General features: G+C 45.4%; 2 protein-coding genes and 1 long non-coding RNA gene across 6 annotated transcripts in view; 1 reads left to right on the top strand and 2 right to left on the bottom strand.

Moving 5' to 3' along the window:
- The window catches only part of cyth4b (cytohesin 4b), a 16,820-nt gene extending 854 nt beyond the window's left edge, over positions 1-15,966 (top strand). The window contains exons 2-13 of the mRNA XM_052527975.1: positions 6,149-6,231; positions 6,406-6,470; positions 7,675-7,741; positions 10,854-10,972; positions 11,374-11,454; positions 11,640-11,752; positions 12,033-12,181; positions 12,562-12,673; positions 12,957-13,033; positions 13,973-14,044; positions 14,183-14,337; positions 14,935-15,966. Of these exons, the coding sequence (XP_052383935.1) occupies positions 6,149-6,231; positions 6,406-6,470; positions 7,675-7,741; positions 10,854-10,972; positions 11,374-11,454; positions 11,640-11,752; positions 12,033-12,181; positions 12,562-12,673; positions 12,957-13,033; positions 13,973-14,044; positions 14,183-14,337; positions 14,935-15,016 (1,175 nt within the window). The 3' untranslated portion in view covers positions 15,017-15,966. The remainder of the gene's footprint in view (positions 1-6,148; positions 6,232-6,405; positions 6,471-7,674; positions 7,742-10,853; positions 10,973-11,373; positions 11,455-11,639; positions 11,753-12,032; positions 12,182-12,561; positions 12,674-12,956; positions 13,034-13,972; positions 14,045-14,182; positions 14,338-14,934) is intronic.
- LOC127932383 (uncharacterized) lies at positions 2,241-6,142 on the bottom strand. 4 transcript variants are annotated; one of them, XR_008145064.1, is made up of 3 exons: positions 5,946-6,142; positions 4,748-5,461; positions 2,241-2,416 (listed from the first exon to the last, which is right to left on the bottom strand). It is a non-coding gene; the product is annotated as an uncharacterized LOC127932383 (long non-coding RNA). The 4 variants fall into 4 exon arrangements; XR_008145066.1 differs by having other exon boundaries at positions 5,902-6,035; XR_008145063.1 differs by having other exon boundaries at positions 5,506-5,978.
- A 249-nt stretch (positions 15,967-16,215) lies between the features above and the next one.
- LOC127932382 (uncharacterized) lies at positions 16,216-22,893 on the bottom strand. The gene is made up of 14 exons (XM_052527974.1): positions 21,502-22,893; positions 21,160-21,327; positions 20,950-20,991; positions 20,782-20,823; positions 20,383-20,403; positions 20,194-20,340; positions 19,522-19,584; positions 19,249-19,290; positions 19,123-19,164; positions 16,946-17,092; positions 16,820-16,882; positions 16,673-16,777; positions 16,547-16,567; positions 16,216-16,483 (listed from the first exon to the last, which is right to left on the bottom strand). Exons 1-14 carry the CDS (start codon positions 21,556-21,558, stop codon positions 16,235-16,237), a joined length of 1,209 nt encoding a protein of 402 aa, XP_052383934.1. The 5' UTR covers positions 21,559-22,893; the 3' UTR covers positions 16,216-16,234.
- Between the last annotated feature and the right edge of the window lie 1,304 nt (positions 22,894-24,197).

Below are 24,197 nucleotides of genomic sequence, written 5' to 3'. Positions count from 1 at the left end.
CATGACAGAAAGGGGAATGGTAACACCTTGATGAATGAACGAAAGGGGAATGGTAACTATGAATGAGTGATCATGACAGAAAGGGGAATGGTAACACCTTGATGAATGAACGACTACAGTGATCATGACAGAAAGGGGAATGGTAACACCTTGATGAATGAACGACTACAGTGATGAATGAACCTTGATGAATGAACGACTGACAGTGATCATGACAGAAAGGGGAATGGTAACACCTTGATGAATGAACGACTACAGTGATCATGACAGAAAGGGGAATGGTACAGTGATCATGACAGTGATCACTGACAGAAAGGGGAATAGTAACACCTTGATGAATGAACGACTACAGTGATCATGACAGAAAGGGGAATGGTAACACCTTGATGAATGAACGACTACTTCATGCTCAGTTGTCATGACACCTAAAAGGATGGAGGACTTATTGTAGCCCGAGTGACAGTCTGTTTGACAGAAAGGGGAATGGTATCATACCAAGTCCTTGTCACTCATTGCCATGCTATAGCCATGAGTTGACAACAGCACAGACATGTCTGGGACCTGGCTTGTTTGATTATGTGTTACATAAATTAAGCATCTCCAAACGTCATTTCCTTGAGATACAAACAAGGTTATTATGTAGCTAAATTGCATTTCTTGTTAAAAAGCATTGTAAATGATTACATAAATATGTCATCCCAAAACTTAATTTCATGGAGTTACACAGATTATTTTGAAGCTAAATAGTATTTTGGTCATGTCAGTGTGTGAGTTTCGGGTCATATTACAGGCTGTATGAAGGCTGTAGAACAGAGAACTAGTGGTTAGCTGTTTAACAGCAGTATAATAACCCATATCTAACACTAACTAACCAAAACTGCTGCTTGTTGATATTTTTCTTTAACCTCTTAAGTTAGAGCCAACACCCTCCTCTGGTTCGCATGGATGCATGCCTACACACAAACACACACACACACGCACCCACGCACGCACACACGCCGCACCCCCCCCCCAACCATGGCTCATGGTTGCCATGCTTGGATGAAGATAAACAACGTGAGTTTGGTTAGAAGCTCTTTGCAGTTCTTTTATATTCCTCCTAATGCATTACTTTTCACAGCTTCACCAACACATAGAAAACACTGCCACATGGTGTGTATGGATATCTAGCCTGCTATAACTGAACTGGGTAATATCACATTCACTATTGCATTAACACAGTAGCTCGCGCATTTGCATACCACACACAAAGTTAGGAGCCGAGAGCTCATCAGGTGGGAGTATAGACAGACAGTTGTGGGATGAAGGGTTGTGAAAGAGAGAAACACAATGTGATGGGATACCTGTGTGCTGTATCTGAATGGCTTGTGGTGATGACTGGTATCGTTCCTATGAACGATACTAGTCATATTCTGGCCTTCTTCCAGTTCATTTGATGCTAAATCTCTCCTGTGGCCGGTTCAGTGGTTTGCCTGTAACGTGCTTTTCATTTGGTTCAGATTATCTTGCAGATGTACGTAACAGGGATTTGTTTTTAACTGTCGGCCATCTGATGATATGTTGTGGACTTCTGGTGCTTCTGAACGGACGCTTCTTCCTCTTCCTCCTCCATTGTCCTCCTCTTCTTTTGTCATCATCCTCCTCATATTCTTCTTCTTCTCCTCTTTCTCCTCTTCCTTTTCAATCCTCCCTCTTCCTCCTTCTCTTCTCTACTTCTCTTCTCTACTTCTCTTCCTCCATCTCTTCTCTACTTCTCTTCTCTCCTTCTCTTCCTCCATCTCTTCTCTCCTTCTCTTCTCTCCTTCTCTTCCTCCATCTCTTCTCTACTTCTCTTCTCTACTTCTCTTCTCTCCTTCTCTTCCTCCATCTCTTCTCTACATCTCTTCTCTACTTCTCTTCTCTCCTTCTCTTCCTCCATCTCTTCTCTACTTCTCTTCTCTACTTCTCTTCTCTCCTTCTCTTCCTCCATCTCTTCTCTACTCTCTTCTTCTCTCCTTCTCTTCTCTCCTTCTCTTCCTCCATCTCTTCTCTCCTTCTCTTCCTCCTTCTCTTCTCTCCTTCTCTTCCTCCATCTCTTCTCTCCTTCTCTTCCTCCATCTCTTCTCTCCTTCTCTTCCTCCATCTCTTCTCTACTTCTCTTCTCTCCTTCTCTTCTTCTCCTTCTTTCCTCCATCTCTTCTTCTCTACTTCTCTTCCTCCATCTCTTCTCTCCTTCTCTTCCTCCATCTCTTCTCTCTCTTCTCTTCCTCCATCTCTTCTCTCCTTCTCTTCCTCCATCTCTTCTCTCCTTCTCTTCCTCCATCTCTTCTCTCCTTCTCTTCCTCCATCTCTTCTCTACTTCTCTTCTCTCCTTCTCTTCCTCCATCTCTTCTCTACTTCTCTTCTCTCCTTCTCTTCCTCCATCTCTTCTCTACTTCTCTTCTCTCCTTCTCTTCCTCCATCTCTTCTACTTCTCTTCTCTCCTTCTCTTCCTCCATCTCTTCTCTCCTTCTCTTCCTCCATCTCTTCTCTCCTTCTCTTCCTCCATCTCTTCTCTCCTTCTCTTCCTCCATCTCTTCTCTCCTTCTCTTCCTCCATCTCTTCTCTCCTTCTCTTCTCTCCTTCTCTTCCTCCATCTCTTCTCTACTTCTCTTCTCTCCTTCTCTCCTTCTCTTCCTCCATCTCTTCTCTACTTCTCTTCTCTCCTTCTCTTCTCTCCTTCTCTTCCTCCATCTCTTCTCTCCTTCTCTTCTCTCCATCTCTTCCTCCATCTCTTCTCTCCTTCTCTTCCTCCATCTCTTCTCTACTTCTCTTCCTCCATCTCTTCTCTCCTTCTCTTCCTCCATCTCTTCTCTCCTTCTCTTCCTCCATCTCTTCTCTACTTCTCTTCCTCCATCTCTTCTCTCCTTCTCTTCCTCCATCTCTTCTCTCCTTCTCTTCTCCATCTCTTCTCTCCTTCTCTTCTCTCCTTCTCTTCCTCCATCTCTTCTCTCCTTCTCTTCCTCCATCTCTTCTCTCCTTCTCTTCCTCCATCTCTTCTCTCCTTCTCTTCCTCCATCTCTTCTCTCCTTCTCTTCCTCCATCTCTTCTCTCCTTCTCTTCCTCCATCTCTTCTCTCATCTCTCTCTTCTCCATCTCTTCTCTCCTTCTCTTCCTCCATCTCTTCCTCTCTCTCTTCTCTTCTCTCCTTCTCTTCTCTCCTTCTCTTCTCTCTCTTCTCTTCCTCCATCTCTTCTCTCCTTCTCTTCCTCCATCTCTTCTCTCCTTCTTCCTCTTCTTCTCTCTTCCTCCATCTCTTCTCCTTCTCTTCCTCCATCTCTTCTCTACTTCTCTTCCTCCATCTCTTCTCTCCTTCTCTTCCTCCATCTCTTCTCTCCTTCTCTTCCTCCATCTCTTCTCTCTTCTCTTCCTCCATCTCTTCTCTCCTTCTCTTCCTCCATCTCTTCTCTCCTTCTCTTCCTCCATCTCTTCTCTCCTTCTCTTCTCTACTCCTTCTCTTCTCTCTCTTCTCTACTTCTTCCTCCATCTCTTCTCTCCTTCTCTTCCTCCATCTCTTCTCTCCTTCTCTTCCTCCATCTCTTCTCTCCTTCTCTTCCTCCATCTCTTCTCTCCTTCTCTTCCTCCATCTCTTCTCTCCTTCTCTTCCTCCATCTCTTCTCTCCTTCTCTTCCTCCATCTCTTCTCTCCTTCTCTTCCTCCATCTCTTCTCTCCTTCTCTTCCTCCATCTCTTCTCTACTTCTCTTCTCTCCTTCTCTTCCTCCATCTCTTCTCTCCATCTCTCCATCTCTTCTTCTTCTCCATCTCTTCTCTCTCTTCTCTTCCTCCATCTCTTCTCTCCTTCTCTTCCTCCATCTCTTCTCTCCTTCTCTTCCTCCATCTCTTCTCCTCTCTTCTCTTCCTCCATCTCTTCTCTACTTCTCTTCCTCCATCTCTTCTCTCCTTCTCTTCCTCCATCTCTTCTCTCCTTCTCTTCCTCCATCTCTTCTCTCCTTCTTCCTCCATCTCTCTCTACTTCTCTTCTCTTCATCTTCTCTTCTCCTCCATCTCTTCTCTCTCTTCTCTTCCTCCATCTCTTCTCTCCTTCTCTTCCTCCATCTCTTCTCTCTTCTCTTCCTCTCTCTCTTCTCTCCTTCTCTTCCTCCATCTCTTCCTCCATCTCTTCTCTCTTCTCTTCTCTCCTTCTCTTCCTCCATCTCTTCCTCCTTCTCTTCTCTCCTTCTCTTCCTCCATCTCTTCTCTCCTTCTCTTCTCTCCTTCTCTTCCTCCATCTCTTCTCTCCTTCTCTTCCTCCATCTCTTCTCTCCTTCTCTTCTCTCCTTCTCTTCCTCCATCTCTTCTCTACTTCTCTTCCTCCATCTCTTCTCTCCTTCTCTTCCTCCATCTCTTCTCTCCTTCTCTTCCTCCATCTCTTCTCTCCTTCTCTTCCTCCATCTCTTCTCTCCTTCTCTTCCTCCATCTCTTCTCTCCTTCTCTTCTCTACTTCTCTTCTCTCCTTCTCTTCCTCCATCTCTTCTCTCCTTCTCTTCCTCCATCTCTTCTCTCCTTCTCTTCTCTCCTTCTCTTCTCTCCTTCTCTTCTCTCCTTCCTCCATCTCTTCTCTACTTCTCTTCTCTCCTTCTCTTCCTCCATCTCTTCTCTACTTCTCTTCTCTCCTTCTCTTCCTCCATCTCTTCTCTCCTTCTCTTCCTCCATCTCTTCTCTCCTTCTCTTCCTCCATCTCTTCTCTCCTTCTCTTCCTCCATCTCTTCTCTACTTCTCTTCCTCCACCTCTTCTCTACTTCTCTTCCTCCATCTCTTCTCTACTTCTCTTCTCTCCTTCTCTTCCTCCATCTCTTCTCTCCTTCTCTTCCTCCATCTCTTCTCTCCTTCTCTTCCTTCATCTCTTCTCTACTTCTCTTCCTCCATCTCTTCTCTACTTCTCTTCCTCCATCTCTTCTCTACTTCTCTTCCTCCATCTCTTCTCTCCTTCTCTTCTCTCCTTCTCTTCCTCCATCTCTTCTCTCCTTCTCTTCCTCCATCTCTTCTCTCCTTCTCTTCCTCCATCTCTTCTCTACTTCTCTTCCTCCATCTCTTCTCTCCTTCTCTTCTCCTGTGGTCGTGTCTCCACTACAGTGTCTTCAGATAATAACCCTCCTGTTGTCGTGTCTCCACTACAGTGTCTTCAGATAATAACCCTCCTGTTGTCGTGTCTCCACTACAGTGTCTTCAGATAATAACCCTCCTGTTGTCGTGTCTCCACTACAGTGTCTTCAGATAATAACCCTCCTGTTGTCGTGTCTCCACTACAGTGTCTTCAGATAATAACCCTCCTGTTGTCATGTCTCCACTACAGTGTCTTCAGATAATAACCCTCCTGTTGTCGTGTCTCCACTACAGTGTCTTCAGATAATAACCCTCCTGTTGTCATGTCTCCACTACAGTGTCTTCAGATAATAACCCTCCTGTTGTCATGTCTCCACTACAGTGTCTTCAGATAATAACCTTCCTGTTGTCGTGTCTCCACTACAGTGTCTTCAGATAATAACCCTCCTGTTGTCATGTCTCCACTACAGTGTCTTCAGATAATAACCCTCCTGTTGTCATGTCTCCACTACAGTGTCTTCAGATAATAACCCTCCTGTTGTCATGTCTCCACTACAGTGTCTTCAGATAATAACCCTCCTGTTGTCGTGTCTCCACTACAGTGTCTTCAGATAATAACCCTCCTGTTGTCGTGTCTCCACTACAGTGTCTTCAGATAATAACCCTCCTGTTGTCATGTCTCCACTACAGTGTCTTCAGATAATAACCCTCCTGTTGTCATGTCTCCACTACAGTGTCTTCAGATAATAACCCTCCTGTTGTCATGTCTCCACTACAGTGTCTTCAGATAATAACCCTCCTGTTGTCGTGTCTCCACTACAGTGTCTTCAGATAATAACCCTCCTGTTGTCGTGTCTCCACTACAGTGTCTTCAGATAATAACCCTCCTGTTGTCGTGTCTCCACTACAGTGTCTTCAGATAATAACCCTCCTGTTGTCGTGTCTCCACTACAGTGTCTTCAGATAATAACCCTCCTGTTGTCGTGTCTCCACTACAGTGTCTTCAGATAATAACCCTCCTGTTGTCGTGTCTCCACTACAGTGTCTTCAGATAATAACCCTCCTGTTGTCGTGTCTCCACTACAGTGTCTTCAGATTTCACTGCAGATGAGAGGTTGGAGATTGAGAGCATGAAGATGCATAAGAGAGACCTGCTGGAGGACATCCAGGTAAACACACACACACACACACACACACACACACACACACACACACACACACACACACACACACACACACACACACACACACACACACACACACACACACACACACACACACACACACACACACACACAGGTCTATGGTCTATGAATCACCCTTGTCTGAACATCCTTTTCCAGAAGCTAAAGATGGAGATTGACAAAGTCATGGCTGAAGTTCAAGACTTTGAGTCTACAGAGGAGAAGTGAGTGGTCTTTAATCTTTTATTCTTCCTTAACCATTATCACTATTCTTCTTTTTAACCATTAGGCTTGTGCATTCCCTATTCATTCCCTAATCACCCCTATTCATAGCCTGCTCAATCCCTATTCATTCCCTATTCATAGCCTGCTCACCCCCTATTCATAACCTGCTCACCCCCTATTCATAGCCTGCTCAACCCTATTCATTCCCTACTCACCCCCTATTCACCCCCTATTCATAGCCTGCTCAACCCCTATTCACCCCCTATTCACTCCATATTCATAGCCTGCTCACCCCCTATTCATAGCCTGCTCACCCCCTATTCATTCCCTAATCACCCCCAATTCATAGCCTGCTCACCCCCTGTTCATAGCCTGCTCAACCCTTATTCATTCCCTACTCACCCCCTACTCACCCCCTATTCATTCTCATATTCACCCCTATTCACCCCATATTCACCCCACCCCCTATTCATAGCCTGCTCACCCCCTATTCATTCCCTATTCACCCCCATTCATAGCCTGCTCACCCCTATTCATTCCCTATTCATAGCCTGCTTCATAGCCTGCTCACCCCCAATTCATATTCATCCCTATCACCCCCAATTCATAGCCTGCTCACCCCCTAATCACCCCCTATTCATAGCCTGCTCACCCCCTATTCATTCCCTATTCACCCCCTATTCATAGCCTGCTCACCCCCTATTCATTCCATATTCACCCCTATTCATTCCCTATTCACCCCCATTCATAGCCTGCTCACCCCTATTCATTCCATATTCACCCCCTATTCATTCCATATTCACCCCCTATTCATAGCCTGCTCACCCCCTATTCATTCCATATTCACCCCCTATTCATAGCCTGCTCACCCCCTATTCATTCCCTATTCACCCCCTATTCATAGCCTGCTCACCCCCTATTCATTCCCTATTCACCCCCTATTCATTCCCTAATCAGTCCCTGTTCATTCCTTATCCATCCTTTACATGTGTTGTCCTTTATTAACTATGTGGTCATCTTTTCTGAATGTATAATTCTTTGCTGATGAATCACTTCTTCACTAGTTGAACATGTCTTCTAATTTCCTGTCCTGTAGCGAACAACCCAGACAATGAATGACACCGACCTACTTCACTGCATCGTGTTTGTTTAAAAGGTCATTGGTTAAGAAGTTATTCTGTTATCTGGTTTCTCTCTATGCAGCAAAGTCCTTGAGAAAGGAAAGCAGTTCTCAAGCGGGAAGAAGAAATTCAACATGGACCCTAAAAAGGTGAGTGAACAAATGGTCTGTCATCGTGAGAGAGAGAGGGGAGGAGAGTAGCGAGAGCAAACCGCATCCTGTCCCCTCTGTGTGGGGGGAGGAAATGTTGGAGGGGGTTAGGAGCATGTGAGACCACCTACAAGTAAGTACACACCTACACAGACACACTGAAGCCATGATGACATCATACTTGACCTATGAACCACAGCTCTGTATAGGTAGGTTGTGGCTGGAACAAATTATGAATTTTTTCCTCAATTCTTACAAGGTTTAGTCTGAGAGGGTGGTACAGTCCACTCATATCACCTTTGAATGTTTGGACACAGGAAAGTGGTTTGTGTGTGTGTGTGTGTGTGTGTGTGTGTGTGTGTGTGTGTGTGTGTGTGTGTGTGTGTGTGTGTGTGTGTGTGTGTGTGTGTGTGTGTGTGTGTGTGTGTGTGTGTGTGTGTTGTGCCACCTTCTCAGGTCAATCAGAGGCTCCGCTATGGGCTTCCTTTTTGACAGGAAGATGCATCTCTCATAACAGCAGCAATGCCTTGTGTGTGTCTCATCAAGACAACGCACTGTGGTTAAAGTTCAACCACAGCATCATAGTTCATAGCTATGACAACCATCTCACAACATGCATCTGTTGTCACCCGTTACCTTCTATTCTCCTGGACTAGATACAGAGTTAGGTAAAGAATACCAGCTATCTGAGTCAGGGAAAGACATTGGTGGAATGTCAGGTGATGTCTGAAGTTAAATCGTGTGTTACTGCTGGTCTGGTGCAAAACCCTGTACTTACCACTAGCTCCCTCAAGACTAGGGTTGGTGACCACTGCTCTAGTGGCTAATGCTATTTACATCCAGTAGATCACCAAGACTAGGGTTGGTGACCACTGCTCTAATGTCTAAAGCTATTTACAACCAGTAGATCACCAAGACTAGGGTGGGTGACCACTGCTCTAATGTCTAAAGCTATTTACAACCAGTAGATCACCAAGACTAGGGTTGGTGACCACTGCTCTAGTGGCTAATGCTATTTACATCCAGTAGATCACCAAGACTAGGGTTGGTGACCACTGCTCTAGTGGCTAATGCTATTTACATCCAGTAGATCACCAAGACTAGGGTTGGTGACCACTGCTCTAGTGGCTAATGCTATTTACATCCAGTAGTTCTCCAAGACTAGGGTTGGTGACCACTGCTCTAGTGGCTAATGCTATTTACATCCAGTAGCTCTCCAAGACTAGGGTTGGTGACCACTGCTCTAGTGGCAACCAAGTAGTTCTCCATTTACCATCCAGTAATGTTCTCCAGTAGAAGACTAGGGTTGGTGACCACTGCTCTAGTGGCTAATGCTATTTACATCCAGTAGTTCTACAAGACTAGGGTTGGTGACCACTGCTCTAGTGGCTAATGCTATTTACATCCAGTAGATCACCAAGACTAGGGTTGGTGACCACTGCTCTAATGTCTAAAGCTATTTACATCCAGTAGTTCTCCAAGACTAGGGTTGGTGACCACTGCTCTAGTGGCTAATGCTATTTACATCCAGTAGCTCTCCAAGACTAGGGTTGGTGACCACTGCTCTAATGTCTAAAGCTATTTACATCCAGTAGTTCTCCAAGACTAGGGTTGGTGACCACTGCTCTAGTGGCTAATGCTATTTACATCCAGTAGATCACCAAGACTAGGGTTGGTGACCACTGCTCTAGTGGCTAAAGCTATTTACAACCAGTAGATCACCAAGACTAGGGTGGGTGACCACTGCTCTAGTGGCTAAAGCTATTTACATCCAGTAGATCACCAAGACTAGGGTTGGTGACCACTGCTCTAGTGGCTAAAGCTATTTACAACCAGTAGATCACCAAGACTAGGGTTGGTGACCACTGCTCTAGTGGCTAAAGCTATTTACAACCAGTAGATCACCAAGACTAGGGTTGGTGACCACTGCTCTAGTGGCTAAAGCTATTTACAACCAGTAGATCACCAAGACTATGGTTGGTGACCACTGCTCTAGTGGCTAAAGCTATTTACAACCAGTAGATCACCAAGACTAGGGTGGGTGACCACTGCTCTAGTGGCTAAAGCTATTTACATCCAGTAGATCACCAAGACTAGGGTTGGTGACCACTGCTCTAGTGGCTAAAGCTATTTACAACCAGTAGATCACCAAGACTAGGGTTGGTGACCACTGCTCTAGTGGCTAAAGCTATTTACAACCAGTAGATCACCAAGACTAGGGTTGGTGACCACTGCTCTAGTGGCTAAAGCTATTTACAACCAGTAGATCACCAAGACTAGGGTTGGTGACCACTGCTCTAGTGGCTAAAGCTATTTACAACCAGTAGATCACCAAGACTAGGGTTGGTGACCACTGCTCTAGTGGCTAAAGCTATTTACAACCAGTAGATCACCAAGACTAGGGTTGGTGACCACTGCTCTAGTGGCTAAAGCTATTTACAACCAGTAGATCACCAAGACTAGGGTTGGTGACCACTGCTCTAGTGGCTAAAGCTATTTACAACCAGTAGATCACCAAGACTAGGGTTGGTGACCACTGCTCTAGTGGCTAATGCTATTTACATCCAGGAGATCACCAAGACTAGGGTTGGTGACCACTGTTCTAGTGGCTAAAGCTATTTACAACCAGTAGATCACCAGGACTAGGGTTGGTGACCACTGCTCTAGTGGCTAAAGCTATTTACAACCAGTAGATCACCAGGACTAGGGTTGGTGACCACTGCTCTAGTGGCTAAAGCTATTTACAACAGTTGACTATTGACACAGAATGTAACTTTTCCCCTCAGTTACAGTGCTGATGAGAAAGAGGAAGAGATATTGAGTTTTAAGGAATAGTGAATTTTTTATAAACGGTGCCCTAATTCCGTCTCAAGCTTTTAGGAAGTCTAGTCAAACAGATGGAATCTGTGAGCTCATTCTGAAACAAGACAAACAACAGCATTTAACAACCAATCACAGATCAGAAGGCCGGTGTGTGTGTTACTCACTCTTATCACTGTAAAAGCTAAATAAAAGTGTTATATTTAAAGTGTTTTATAGTATCTGACTGACTGATTGTCTAATTGACTGGGTGATGTATTGGTTAATTGATGTCTGTTTTAAATCATTCTAGGGTATAAACTACCTAGTAGAGAACAAGCTTCTGGAGAGGAACCCTCAGCCAATAGCAGAGTTCCTTTACAAGGAGGAGGGGCTCAATAAGACTGCTATTGGAGACTACCTGGGAGAGAGGTACAGTAGGGACATGATGATGGTGGTGGTGATGGTGATGATGATGGTGATGGTGATGATGATGATGATGGTGGTGGTGGTGGTGATGTTGATGGTGGTGGTGGTGATGATGATGATGATGGTGGTGGTGATGATGATGGTATTGATGATGGTGATGGTGCTGATTATGGTGGTGATGATGATGATGATGATGATGATGATGATGATGATGATGATGATGATGATGATGATGATGATGATGATGATGATGATGGTGATGAAGCGCCGATGGCTGTGGAGAGAGGACAAAGGGGGAGATTTTCGAGGAGTTGGGAGACAGTGAATTCAAATCAATAATAATAATATGATAGCTCTTGTAGTTCGTGTCTCTCAGTCTGCTCAATCTGCTTGTGTCTTTACAGAGAAGACCTCCACCTCCAGACGCTGAAAGCCTTTGTGGACCTCCATGAGTTCTCAGACCTCAACCTGGTACAGGCACTGAGGTAGGTTGACGGGCTGTTCATCAACTAACCTTTCAATTCTCAGCTATGTTAAAATGACAGAATACATTTGGTCAAATAACTGTAGATGACTTGGGCTGAAGTTGTAGTCTGAAGGCAGAACACAGGAGCTCTGTGAGCCTGACTGGTCTGAACCCCCTGTCTGAATGTCTGTCTGTATGTCTCAGGCAGTTCCTGTGGAGTTTCCGTCTGCCCGGCGAGGCTCAGAAGATTGACCGCATGATGGAAACCTTCGCCACACGCTACTGTGACTGTAACGCGGAAGTCTTTCAGTCTACAGGTGTGTGTGTGTGTGTGTGTGTGTGTGTGTGTGTGTGTGTGTGTGTGTGTGTGTGTGTGTGTGTGTGTGGTGTAACCACTCGCTACTGTGACTGTAACGCTGAAGTCTTTCAGTCTACAGGTGTGTGTGTGTGTGTGTGTGTGTGTGTGTGTGTGTGTGTGTGTGTGTGTGTGTGTGTGTGTGTGTGTGTGTGTGTGTGTGTGTACTGTATGTGTTCTCATTCCCCTGAAATCACAATTTAAACTGTGTATAATGTCTACATTTCTCTGTGTTCCCTCAGACACCTGTTACATCCTGTCGTTTGCCATCATCATGTTGAACACCAGCCTCCACAACCCCAACGTGAAGGACAAGACCCCTCTAGAGAGATTCATCTCTATGAACAGAGGCATCAACAACGGAGGGGACCTGCCCAATGAGCTGCTCACGGTGAGACATCCAATCAGAGAGGCCACATAGGTCACATCATCAGGAAGTAGTAGTTCATTGACCAATGAGATGTTCATGGTGAGACACAGCAGCCAATCAGAGAGGCCACATAGGTCACATCATCAGGAAGTAGTAGTTGGTTGACCAATGAGATGTGTATGGTAAGACACACCGGCCATTCACAGTGTTCATATAGGTCACATGACCCTGAAGTATTGGGATCTGCCGCTATGTAGCTATGGGGTTTGGTTTGATTGGTTTGAATTCTACCTTGATAGCAGTGGAAAAATGTAGTTGTATAAAAACTAAGCATAATGTATGTCAAACCAGGAAATGGCCCTTACTTCATCAGCTGGCTTCTCTGCTGTCTCCCTCTTCAGAAACTGTACGACAGCATCAGGAACGAGCCCTTTAAAATCCCAGAGGATGATGGGAATGACCTGACCCACACCTTCTTCAACCCCGACAGGGAGGGATGGCTCCTCAAACTAGGTGAGACACCCAACAACATGGTCATGATATCATTTAGCTGACGTACCTCTTAAATACTGTTGCTCCTTGGGGAGCTCCGCCCTTCACAGATATCCAGAGATGTTATTAGCTGATTTACAACTCAAACCTGGAACATTAAAAGCCTACCCTAAACAACTACCCTTTCCTGTTCGACTCTGTAGTCTAGTGGAGCAAACCAACAGTAGGATGCAGTCTAGGTAGTAAACAGACAAAAGCCGTAGCATATCTACAGTATGTCAGATGTGTGTGTTTGGTTGGTCAGGAGGCAGAGTGAAGACGTGGAAGAGGAGATGGTTCATCCTGACTGACAACTGCCTCTACTACTTTGAGTACACCACTGTAAGTCTCTACTACTTTGAGTACACCACTGTAAGTCTCTACTTTGAGTACACCACTGTAAGTCTCTACTACTTTGAGTACACCACTGTAAGTCTCTACTACTTTGAGTACACCACTGTAAGTCTCTGCTACTTTGAGTACACCACTGTAAGTCTCTGCTACTTTGAGTAGACCACTGTAAGTCTCTGCTACTTTGAGTAGACCACTGTAAGTCTCTGCTACTTTGAGTAGACCACTGTAAGTCTCTGCTACTTTTGAGTAGACCACTGTAAGTCTCTGCTACTTTGAGTACACCACTGTAAGTCTCTGCTACTTTGAGTAGACCACTGTAAGTCTCTGCTACTTTGAGTAGACCACTGTAAGTCTCTACTACTTTGAGTAGACCACTGTAAGTCTCTGCTACTTTGAGTAGACCACTGTAAGTCTCTGCTACTTTGAGTAGACCACTGTAAGTCTCTACTACTTTGAGTAGACCACTGTAAGTCTCTGCTACTTTGAGTACACCACTGTAAGTCTCTGCTACTTTGAGTAGACCACTGTAAGTCTCTACTATTTTCAGTACACCATTGTAAGTCTCTACTACTTTGAGTAGACCACTGTAAGTCTCTCCTACCTGTCTACTCCTCTATGCCCATCCTTCTCTCCATCTCACTGACCCCTTTCAATACCTCTCCATTCCTCCTTTAAGTTCATCTCCATCTCCTTCTCCTTCCTTCCTTTCCAACTTCCCTATTGATTTTCATCCCTCCATCTCTCCTCCCCGTCCAATGAAAACATTCCCTCCATCTCTTCCCCGTCCAATGAAAACATTCCCTCTGCATCGGTTATATCCCTCCACACCCCTCCTTCCTTGCTCCCTCCCTCCATCCTCTACTGCAACTCCCTCCATCCATCCCTCCCTCTCTAAACACCTTCCTCTATCCTCATCTCTCTCTACAGGACAAGGAGCCCAGAGGCATCATCCCTCTGGAGAACCTGTGTGTGAGAGAGGTGGTGTATGCACGCAAACCGGTAAGAATACAATACCCTTAGACACTCATCCTTCAGTGTGTGTGTGTGTGTGAAAGAGTGAGAGCGCACTACTCACCCTTACTTATCCTTCCGTGTGATTGACTTGATTGCTCCTGTCTGTCTCTCTGTGTTCCTCAGTACTGTCTGGAGCTGTATAACCCCAACAGCAGGGGTCAGAAGATCAAGGCGTGTAAGACAGAGACAGACGGCAGAGTGGTGGAGGGGAAACACCAGTCGTACATGATCTGTGCCGCTACCGCTGAGGAACGAGACACATGGATAGAGAGCATCAGGTACTACGCATGGAAGAACACACTGGTGGGAGGAGCTACAGGAGAATACACACACGCCAGTGGAGGCTGGCGGGAGGAGCTATAGGAGGACGCGCTCATTGTATTGGCTGGAGTGGCATATATGGAACGGAGTCAAAGGTGTGGTTCCCATGTGTTTTGATGGGTTTGATACCGTTCAATTGATTCCATTCCAGCCATTACAATGAGCCCATCCTCCTATAGTTCCTCCCAGTTTCACCACACACACGCACACACACACACACACACACACACACACAGATAGATAGACAACACAGTGACTAGGGTCTCCCGACCAATCAGGAGGCAGACATTCCAGAACGTCGCGATTCAAAACCAAAGTTTGCAGGCAAAACCTTTGCAGTGGTTTTAGTGAAGGTAGTTCGACACTCGTTAAAAATAACCTCTGTGGTCTCCATCTTACCAACTATGATTTAGTATTTGATTTAAGCGGTAGAGCAGTGACCTAGGCAGTGACGTACTGTAGTTCCTCTATGTTGCCTAGGCTGGGCTTTTATAGGCTACACACGCAATCACAACACCATTAACAACCCACCATCCTGATATGTCACTTTACAGAGCCAGCATCACCAAGGACCCCTTCTATGACCTGGTGTCGGTGCGTAAGAAGAAGGTGATCAACCAGGCTCCCCAAGACTGAGACAGGACAGCACCCCCTGTGGATCAATCACAGTACTGCATCACAGAGGGAGATGGAACCCATACTGCAAATAGTACAATCAATAGACTTAGGTTCAGGTTCAGTTGAACTGACTAAGCATTGGGAACCTGGACACTTTCAACAGTGAGAATGAGGACCTTCTACCTTAAAAAGGAATTAGAAATTAACTTTTGTCATAATGAGAATTGAGGGATAATTTGTTTTGTTGCAAGAAGAGTTCCTGAGAAGACTGCTGGGGACTGATTTGGACTTTAATCTGGATGGAACAGGTGGAACTGTGTACTGTCTGGAAGAGGGACTTCTCCTTTTCAACCCCTGCCGTGCCAAAGGACTTCCTTCTTACCCTGTGAGATGAAATACTGTCATTGTCAACAGCTGTCAACGTGACCTGTACATACTGTTTGTTGAGGTGGTGACAGAAGCGAAGCCAAGAGAGCGGTTTCTCATGGACATACTGCAGATAGATACGACCTCAAGCATGGCTGATTCCACCTACTGTCCTTGTATGACTCTTTGATTGTGTCCCAAATGGTGCCCTATTCTCTATACAGTGCACTACTTTCCACCAGAGCCTTATGGACCCTGGTCAAAAGTGGTGCACTAAATAGGGAACAGGGTGCCATTTGAGATGCTGCTGTAAGACCTCTGTGTCTGATTTATCAAACCTGTTCTATGTACTGGATGTACATCATGCTAATAGATACCACCTCGATCGTTGCTGGCTTCGCCAACTGTACTGGGGCGGCAGTATTGGGCCAGTGGCCACGAGGCCGCTGGTTCAAATCCCCGAGCCTCCTAAGTGAAAAACTGTTGATGTGCCCTTGAGCAAGGCACATGACCCATAATGCTCCTGTAGATTGCTCTGGATAAGGGTCTCTGTTAAATGACTGAAATGTATTTGTCTCTGTATGCTAATACTGTGGAGAGGATCTCTGAGTCGCCTGGTTATTGTATCTGTTCTGTGCATGTCTATAGATGAGACTGCATTGGTTAGAGAGAGAAACCATCACATCTCACCAGGAAGTCAACACAGTATTTATATCACAGAGGTGAATAGAGACAGCATACAAACACACAAACAACTCTTCTGTCACCGTCATGCAACACAAGCACCAAACACACACACAACCTGGGAGTACATATACAGAACCTGGGAGTACACACACAGAACCTGGGAGTACACATACAGAACCTGGGTCAGTACATATACAGAACCTGGGAGTACACACACAGAACCTGGGAGTACACATACAGAACCTGGGAGTACACATACAGAACCTGGGAGTACATATACACAACCTGGGAGTACATATACACAACCTGGGAGTACACACACAGAACCTGGGAGTACACATACAGAACCTGGGAGTACATATACACAACCTGGGAGTACACACACAGAACCTGGGAGTACACATACAGAACCTGGGAGTACATATACACAACCTGGGAGTACATATACAGAACCTGGGAGTACACATACAGAACCTGGGAGTACATATACACAACCTGGGAGTACATATACACAACCTGAGAGTACACATACAGAACCTGGGAGTACATATACAGAACCTGGGAGTACATATACACAACCTGAGAGTACACATACAGAACCTGGGAGTACATATACAGAACCTGGGAGTACACATACACAACCTGGGAGTACATATACACAACCTGGGAGTACATATACAGAACCTGGGAGTACACATACACAACCTGGGAGTACATATACACAACCTGAGAGTACACACACAGAACCTGGGAGTACACACACACAACCTGGGAGTACACATACAGAACCTGGGAGTACATATACAGAACCTGGGAGTACACATACAGAACCTGGGAGTACATATACACAACCTGGGAGTACATATACACAACCTGGGAGTACATATACAGAACCTGGGAGTACACATACAGAACCTGGGAGTACACATACAGAACCTGGGAGTACATATACACAACCTGGGAGTACATATACACAACCTGGGAGTACATATACACAACCTGGGAGTACATATACACAACCTGGGAGTACACATACAGAACCTGGGAGTACATATACAGAACAAATCAAATCAAACCTTATTTATGGGAGTATAGAACCTGGGAGTACATCAGCTGATATCTCAAAGTGCTGTACAGAAACCCAGCCTAAAACCCCAAACAGCAAACAATGCAGGTGTAAATGCACCTGGTGGCTAGTAAAAACTCCTAGAAAGGCCAAAACCTAGGAAGAAACCTGGGGAACCGGGCTATGTGGGGTGGCCAGTCCTCTTCTGGCTGTGCCGGGTAGAGATTATAACAGAACATGACCAAGATGTTCAAATGTTCATAAATGACCAGATGGTCAATATAATAAGGCAGAACAGTTGAAACTGGAGCAGCAGCAGTCAGGTGGAATGGGGACAGCAAGGAGCCATCATGTCAGGTAGTCCTGGGGCACTGTCCTACAGGGCCTGGTCCTCCGAGAGAGAGAGAAAGAAAGACAGAACCTTAGAGAGTAGCATATGTGGGGTGGCCAGTCCTCTTTTGGCTGTGCCTGGTGGAGATTATAACAGAACGTGGCCAAGATGTTCAAATGTTCATAAATGACTAGCATGGTTGAATAATAGTAAGGCAGAACAGTTGAAACTGGAGCAGGAGCATGGCCAGGTGGACTGGGGACAGCAAGGAGTCCTCATGTCAGGTAGTCCTGGGACATGGTCCTAGGGCCCAGGCCAGTTGAAACTGGAGAGCAGCATGGCCAGGTGGACTGGGGACAGCTGGGAGTCATCATGTCAGGTAGTCCTGGGGCATGGTCAGAACCTGGTCCTCCAGATAGAGAAAGAAAGAGAGAAGGAGAGACATATACACACTGGGAGATTCACACAGGACACCGAATAGGACAGGAGAAGTACTCCAGATATAACAAACTGACCCTAGCCCCCCGACACAAACTACTGCAGCATAAATACTGGAGGCTGAGACAGGAGGGGTCAGGAGACACTGTGGCCCCATCCGAGGACACCCCTGGGGCCAAACAGGAAGGATATAACCCCACCCACTTTGCCAAAGCACAGCCCCACAACCTAGGGGATATCTTCAACCACCAACTTACCATCCTGAGACAAGGCCAGTACAGCCCACAAAACCTCCGAGTACACGGTACACAGAACCTGGGAGACAGGCCGACCACAACAGTGAATCAACCCACCCAGGTGACGCACCCCCCAGGGACGGCACAGAACCTGGGCCAGTGACATAGCCCCCGAACCTGGGTTAGAGGCAGAACCTCCCAGTGGAAAGAGGGGAACCTGGCCAGGCAGAGACAGCAAGGGCGGTTCGTTGCTCCAGAACCTTTCCGTTCACCTTCCCACTCCTGGGCCAGACTACACTCAATCATATGACCTGAAGAGATGAGTCTTCATAAAGACTTAACCTGAGACCGACTCTGACATGGGTAAGACCGTTCCATAAAAATGGAGCTCTATAGGAGAAACCTGCCTCCAGCTGTACACATTCAGGGACAACCTAGGAGGCCTGCATCTTGTGACCGTAACGTGTAGGTATGTACACAGGACCAAATCTGGGTAGGTAGGAGCAAGCCCATGTAATGCTTTGTAGGTTAGCAGTAAAACCTGGAAATCAGCCCTTGGAGTTTGACAGGAAGCCAGTGTAGTAGAGGCTAGAACCTGGGAGTAATATGATCAAATTTTTGGTTCTAGTCAGGATTCTAGAACCTGGGATTTAGCACTAACTGAAGTTTATTTAGTGCTTTATCCGGACAGCCTGGAAAATAGAGAATTGGGAGTAGTCTAACCTAGAAGTACAAAAGCATGGATTAATTTTTCTGCATCATTTTTGGACAGAAAGTTTCTGATTTTTGCAATGGGATGGAAAAAACACAACCTGGGAATGGTCTTGATATGTTCTTCAAAGACAAACAGAACCTGGGAGTACACATACAGAACCTGGGAGTACACATACAGAACCTGGGAGTACACATACAGAACCTGGGAGTACATATACACAACCTGAGAGTACATATACACAACCTGGGAGTACATATACACAACCTGGGAGTACATATACACAACCTGGGAGTACATATACACAACCTGGGAGTACACATACAGAACCTGGGAGTACATATACACAACCTGGGAGTACATATACAGCACCTGGGAGTACACATACAGAACCTGGGAGTACATATACAGAACCTGGGAGTACATATACAGAACCTGGGAGTACATATACACAACCTGGGAGTACATATACACAACCTGGGAGTACATATACACAACCTGGGAGTACATATACACAACCTGGGAGTACATATACAGAACCTGGGAGTACATATACACAACCTGAGAGTACATATACACAACCTGGGAGTACATATACAGAACCTGGAAGTATATATACACATCCTGGGAGTACATATACACAACCTGGGAGTACATATACACAACCTGGGAGTACATATACACGACCTGGGAGTACACATACAGAACCTGGGAGTACACACACAGAACCTGGGAGTACATATACAGAACCTGGGAGTACACACACACAACCTGGGAGTACATATACAGAACCTGGGAGTACATATACAGAACCTGGGAGTACACATACAGAACCTGGGAGTACATATACACAACCTGGGAGTACATATACACAACCTGGGAGTACATATACACAACCTGGGAGTACATATACAGAACCTGGGAGTACATATACACAACCTGGGAGTACATATACACAACCTGGGAGTACATATACACAACCTGGGAGTACATATACAGAACCTGGGAGTACATATACACATCCTGGGAGTACATATACACAACCTGGGAGTACATATACACAACCTGGGAGTACATATACACAACCTGGGAGTACACATACAGAACCTGGGAGTACACACACAGAACCTGGGAGTACATATACAGAACCTGGGAGTACACACACAGAACCTGGGAGTACATATACAGAACCTGGGAGTACATATACAGAACCTGGGAGTACACATACAGAACCTGGGAGTACATATACACAACCTGGGAGTACATATACACAACCTGGGAGTACATATACAGAACCTGGGAGTACATATACACAACCTGGGAGTACATATACAGAACCTGGGAGTACATATACAGAACCTGGGAGTACACACACAGAACCTGGGAGTACATATACAGAACCTGGGAGTACATATACAGAACCTGGGAGTACATATACAGAACCTGGGAGTACACATACAGAACCTGGGAGTACACATACAGAACCTGGGAGTACATATACACAACCTGGGAGTACATATACACAACCTGGGAGTACATATACACAACCTGGGAGTACACATACAGAACCTGGGAGTACATATACAGAACCTGGGAGTACACATACAGAACCTGGGAGTACATATACAGAACCTGGGAGTACACATACAGAACCTGGGAGTACATATACAGGACCTGGGAGTACATATACACAACCTGAGAGTACATATACACAACCTGGGAGTACATATACACAACCTGGGAGTACATATACACAACCTGGGAGTACATATACACAACCTGGGAGTACACATACAGAACAAGGGAGTACAAACATAGAACCTGGGAGTACATATACAGCACCTGGGAGTACACATACAGAACCTGGGAGTACATATACAGAACCTGGGAGTACATATACACAACCTGGGAGTACATATACACAACCTGGGAGTACATATACACAACCTGGGAGTACATATACACAACCTGGGAGTACACATACAGAACCTGGGAGTACACACACAGAACAAGGGAGTACAAACATAGAACCCGGGAGTACATATACAGCACCTGGGAGTACACATACAGAACCTGGGAGTACATATACAGAACCTGGGAGTACATATACAGAACCTGGGAGTACATATACAGAACCTGGGAGTACATATACACAACCTGGGAGTACATATACACAACCTGGGAGTACATATACACAACCTGGGAGTACATATACAGAACCTGAGAGTACATATACACAACCTGGGAGTACATATACAGAACCAGGGAGTACATATACACATCCTGGGAGTACATATACACAACCTGGGAGTACATATACACAACCTGGGAGTACACATACAGAACCTGGGAGTACACACACAGAACCTGGGAGTACATATACAGAACCTGGGAGTACATATACAGAACCTGGGAGTACATATACAGAACCTGGGAGTACATATACAGAACCTGGGAGTACACATACACAACCTGGGAGTACATATACACAACCTGGGAGTACATATACAGAACCTGGGAGTACATATACACAACCTGGGAGTACATATACAGAACCTGGGAGTACATATACAGAACCTGGGAGTACATATACAGAACCTGGGAGTACATATACACAACCTGGGACTGGGAGTACATATACACAACCTGGGAGTACATATACACAACCTGGGAGTACACATACAGAACCTGGGAGTACACATACAGAACTGTTGTCTCTACCATGTTCTTCTATTCATGTTTATTTTTTATCTGGTTCTTTAATTGGTCAATTGATTATTTAATAAATGGCAAACAAAGGCCATTGTGAACATGTCAGATTACTAGGTCGTAGTTGCCTGTAAGCACAGCTCTAGGATCAGCTCCCTCTCTCCCAGTCCTATTCTCAACCATCAGAGTTAATGTTAAACTGACCTTATATCAGTGGTCAGGGGCAAATCCACCAGTAGGGTGAGAGCAGTAAGTCCTGTTTTCAGTCAGAAGGAAAGGGACACCTGCATGTTCCAGTTGAACACACACACACACACAGGTTACTCTATCTCTCACTTCCTCTTACTGTGTGTGTGTGTGTGTGTGTGTGTGGACGTGTTTAACTATTATATATATATATTTTTTTTTTACCTTTAGTTAACTAGGCAAGTCAGTTAAGAACAAATTCTTATTTACAATGACGGCCTAGGAACAGTGGGTTAACTGCCTGTTCAGGGGCAGAACGACAGATTTGTACCTTGTCAGCTCAGGGGTTTGAACTTGCAACCTTCCGGTTACTAGTCCAACGCTATAACCACTAGGCGACCCTATAAAGAGCAGTAAACAAACAAATATTGGACAAATTGGGGACATTTTGTTGGTCCCCACGAGGTCAAATGCTGTTTCTAGGGGGTTAAGGTTAGAATTAGTTTTAGGGTTAGAATAACATTAAAGGTTAGAGTTAGGAGCTAGGGTTAGTTTTGGGGTTAGGGTTAAGGAAAGGGTCAGGTTCAGGGTTAAGGTTGGGTTAAGGTTAGGGTAAGAGTATGGGTTAAGGGTTAGGGAAAATAGGATTTTGAATGGGACTGAATTGTGTGTCCCCACAAAGTTAGCTGTACAAGACTGTGTGTGTGTGTGTCCACTGATCTCTATAGAGAAGTGACCCCTGCTGGTGGTGTTGGGAACAACACCCTAGTCATCTCATCTGACAAAACTAACAGCGGTACAACACAAACCTCCTTATCCGTTTCTAATGGACATAACCTATTGTCTCATACCATTATGTTGTGTTGTACTGAGAAAACTTAACACAAACTGAGTCTGCATCAATAGCATAGCCTGTGTATAGCCTGGATAAAGCCTGGATATAGCCTGTGCATAGCCTGTGTATAGCCTGGATATAGCCTGTGTATAGCCTGTGTATAGCCTGTGTATAGTCTGGATATAGCCTGGATATAGCCTGTGTATAGCCTGTGTATAGCCTGGATAAAGCCTGGATATAGCCTGTGCATAGCCTGTGTATAGCCTGTGTATAGTCTGGATATAGCCTGTGTATAGCCTGTGTATAGTCTGGATATAGCCTGTGTATAGCCTGTGTATAGTCTGGATATAGCCTGTGTATAGCCTGGATAAAGCCCGGATATAGCCTGTGCATAGCCTGTGTATAGCCTGGATATAGCCTGTGTATAGCCTGGATATAGCCTGTGTATAGCCTGTGTATAGCCTGGATAAAGCCTGGATATAGCCTGTGTATAGCCTGTGTATAGCCTGGATATAGCCTGTGTATAGCCTGGATAAAGCCTGGATATAGCCTGTGTATAGCCTGGATAAAGCCTGGATATAGCCTGTGTATAGCCTGGATATAGCCTGGATATAGCCTGTGTATAGCCTGTGTATAGCCTGGATATAGCCTGGATATAGCCTGTGTATAGCCTGTGTATAGCCTGGATATAGCCTGTGTATAGCCTGGATAAAGCCTGTGTATAGCCTGTGTATAGCCTGGATATAGCCTGTGTATAGCCTGGATAAAGCCTGTGTATAGCCTGGATATAGCCTGTGTATAGCCTGGATATAGCCTGTGTATAGCCTGGATAAAGCCTGTGTATAGCCTGGATAAAGCCTGTGTATAGCCTGGATAAAGCCTGTGTATAGCCTGGATAAAGCCTGTGTATAGCCTGGATATAGCCTGGATATAGCCTGTGTATAGCCTGTGTATAGCCTGGATAAAGCCTGTGTATAGCCTGGATATAGCCTGTGTATAGCCTGGATAAAGCCTGTGTATAGCCTGGATATAGCCTGTGTATAGCCTGGATAAAGCCTGTGTATAGCCTGTGTATAGCCTGGATAAAGCCTGTGTATAGCCTGGATAAAGCCTGGATAAAGCCTGTGTATAGCCTGTGTATAGCCTGGATAAAGCCTGTGTATAGCCTGGATATAGCCACGTTATGATCTTCTGATTATTACAGCTCTACATTAATGAGTCATAGGCTAAAAACTGCTATGGAAAAACATTACTACAGGTGTTTAAAGCCTCAGTTGTGTTTAATGTTCCAGGGTGAAGTTTCTCCTCTGTGCAGATCTAGGATCAGTTCCCCTCCTCCAATCCAGACCTTAACCATTAGCGGGGGGAAATGTCAAACTGACCCCAGATCAGTGTTTATGGTCAGTTGGGCTAGTGTTGAGCGAACAGTGGTCTTTAGTCATCAACACCTCTCATTGCCTTCCTGTGTGCCTCTGTACTTCCTGTTTCAGTGTTGCGCCACACACACATCGGTCCTCCCTTGCATCAGTTCCCCTCACGCCTGTGGTTCCTCTCTGTGGTTAGAGCTGTAGCAAACACCCAGAGAGGAGGGAGGGATGGGCGGGGAGTGTGTTTGAGAGAGAGAGAGAGGGGG

This window comes from Oncorhynchus keta, chromosome 10 (genome assembly GCF_023373465.1).
Source record: "Oncorhynchus keta strain PuntledgeMale-10-30-2019 chromosome 10, Oket_V2, whole genome shotgun sequence".
Classification (NCBI taxonomy): domain Eukaryota; kingdom Metazoa; phylum Chordata; class Actinopteri; order Salmoniformes; family Salmonidae; genus Oncorhynchus; species Oncorhynchus keta.
The sequence above is the reverse complement of the archived record's forward strand: the minus strand, read 5'-3'. Positions and strand labels throughout refer to the sequence as shown.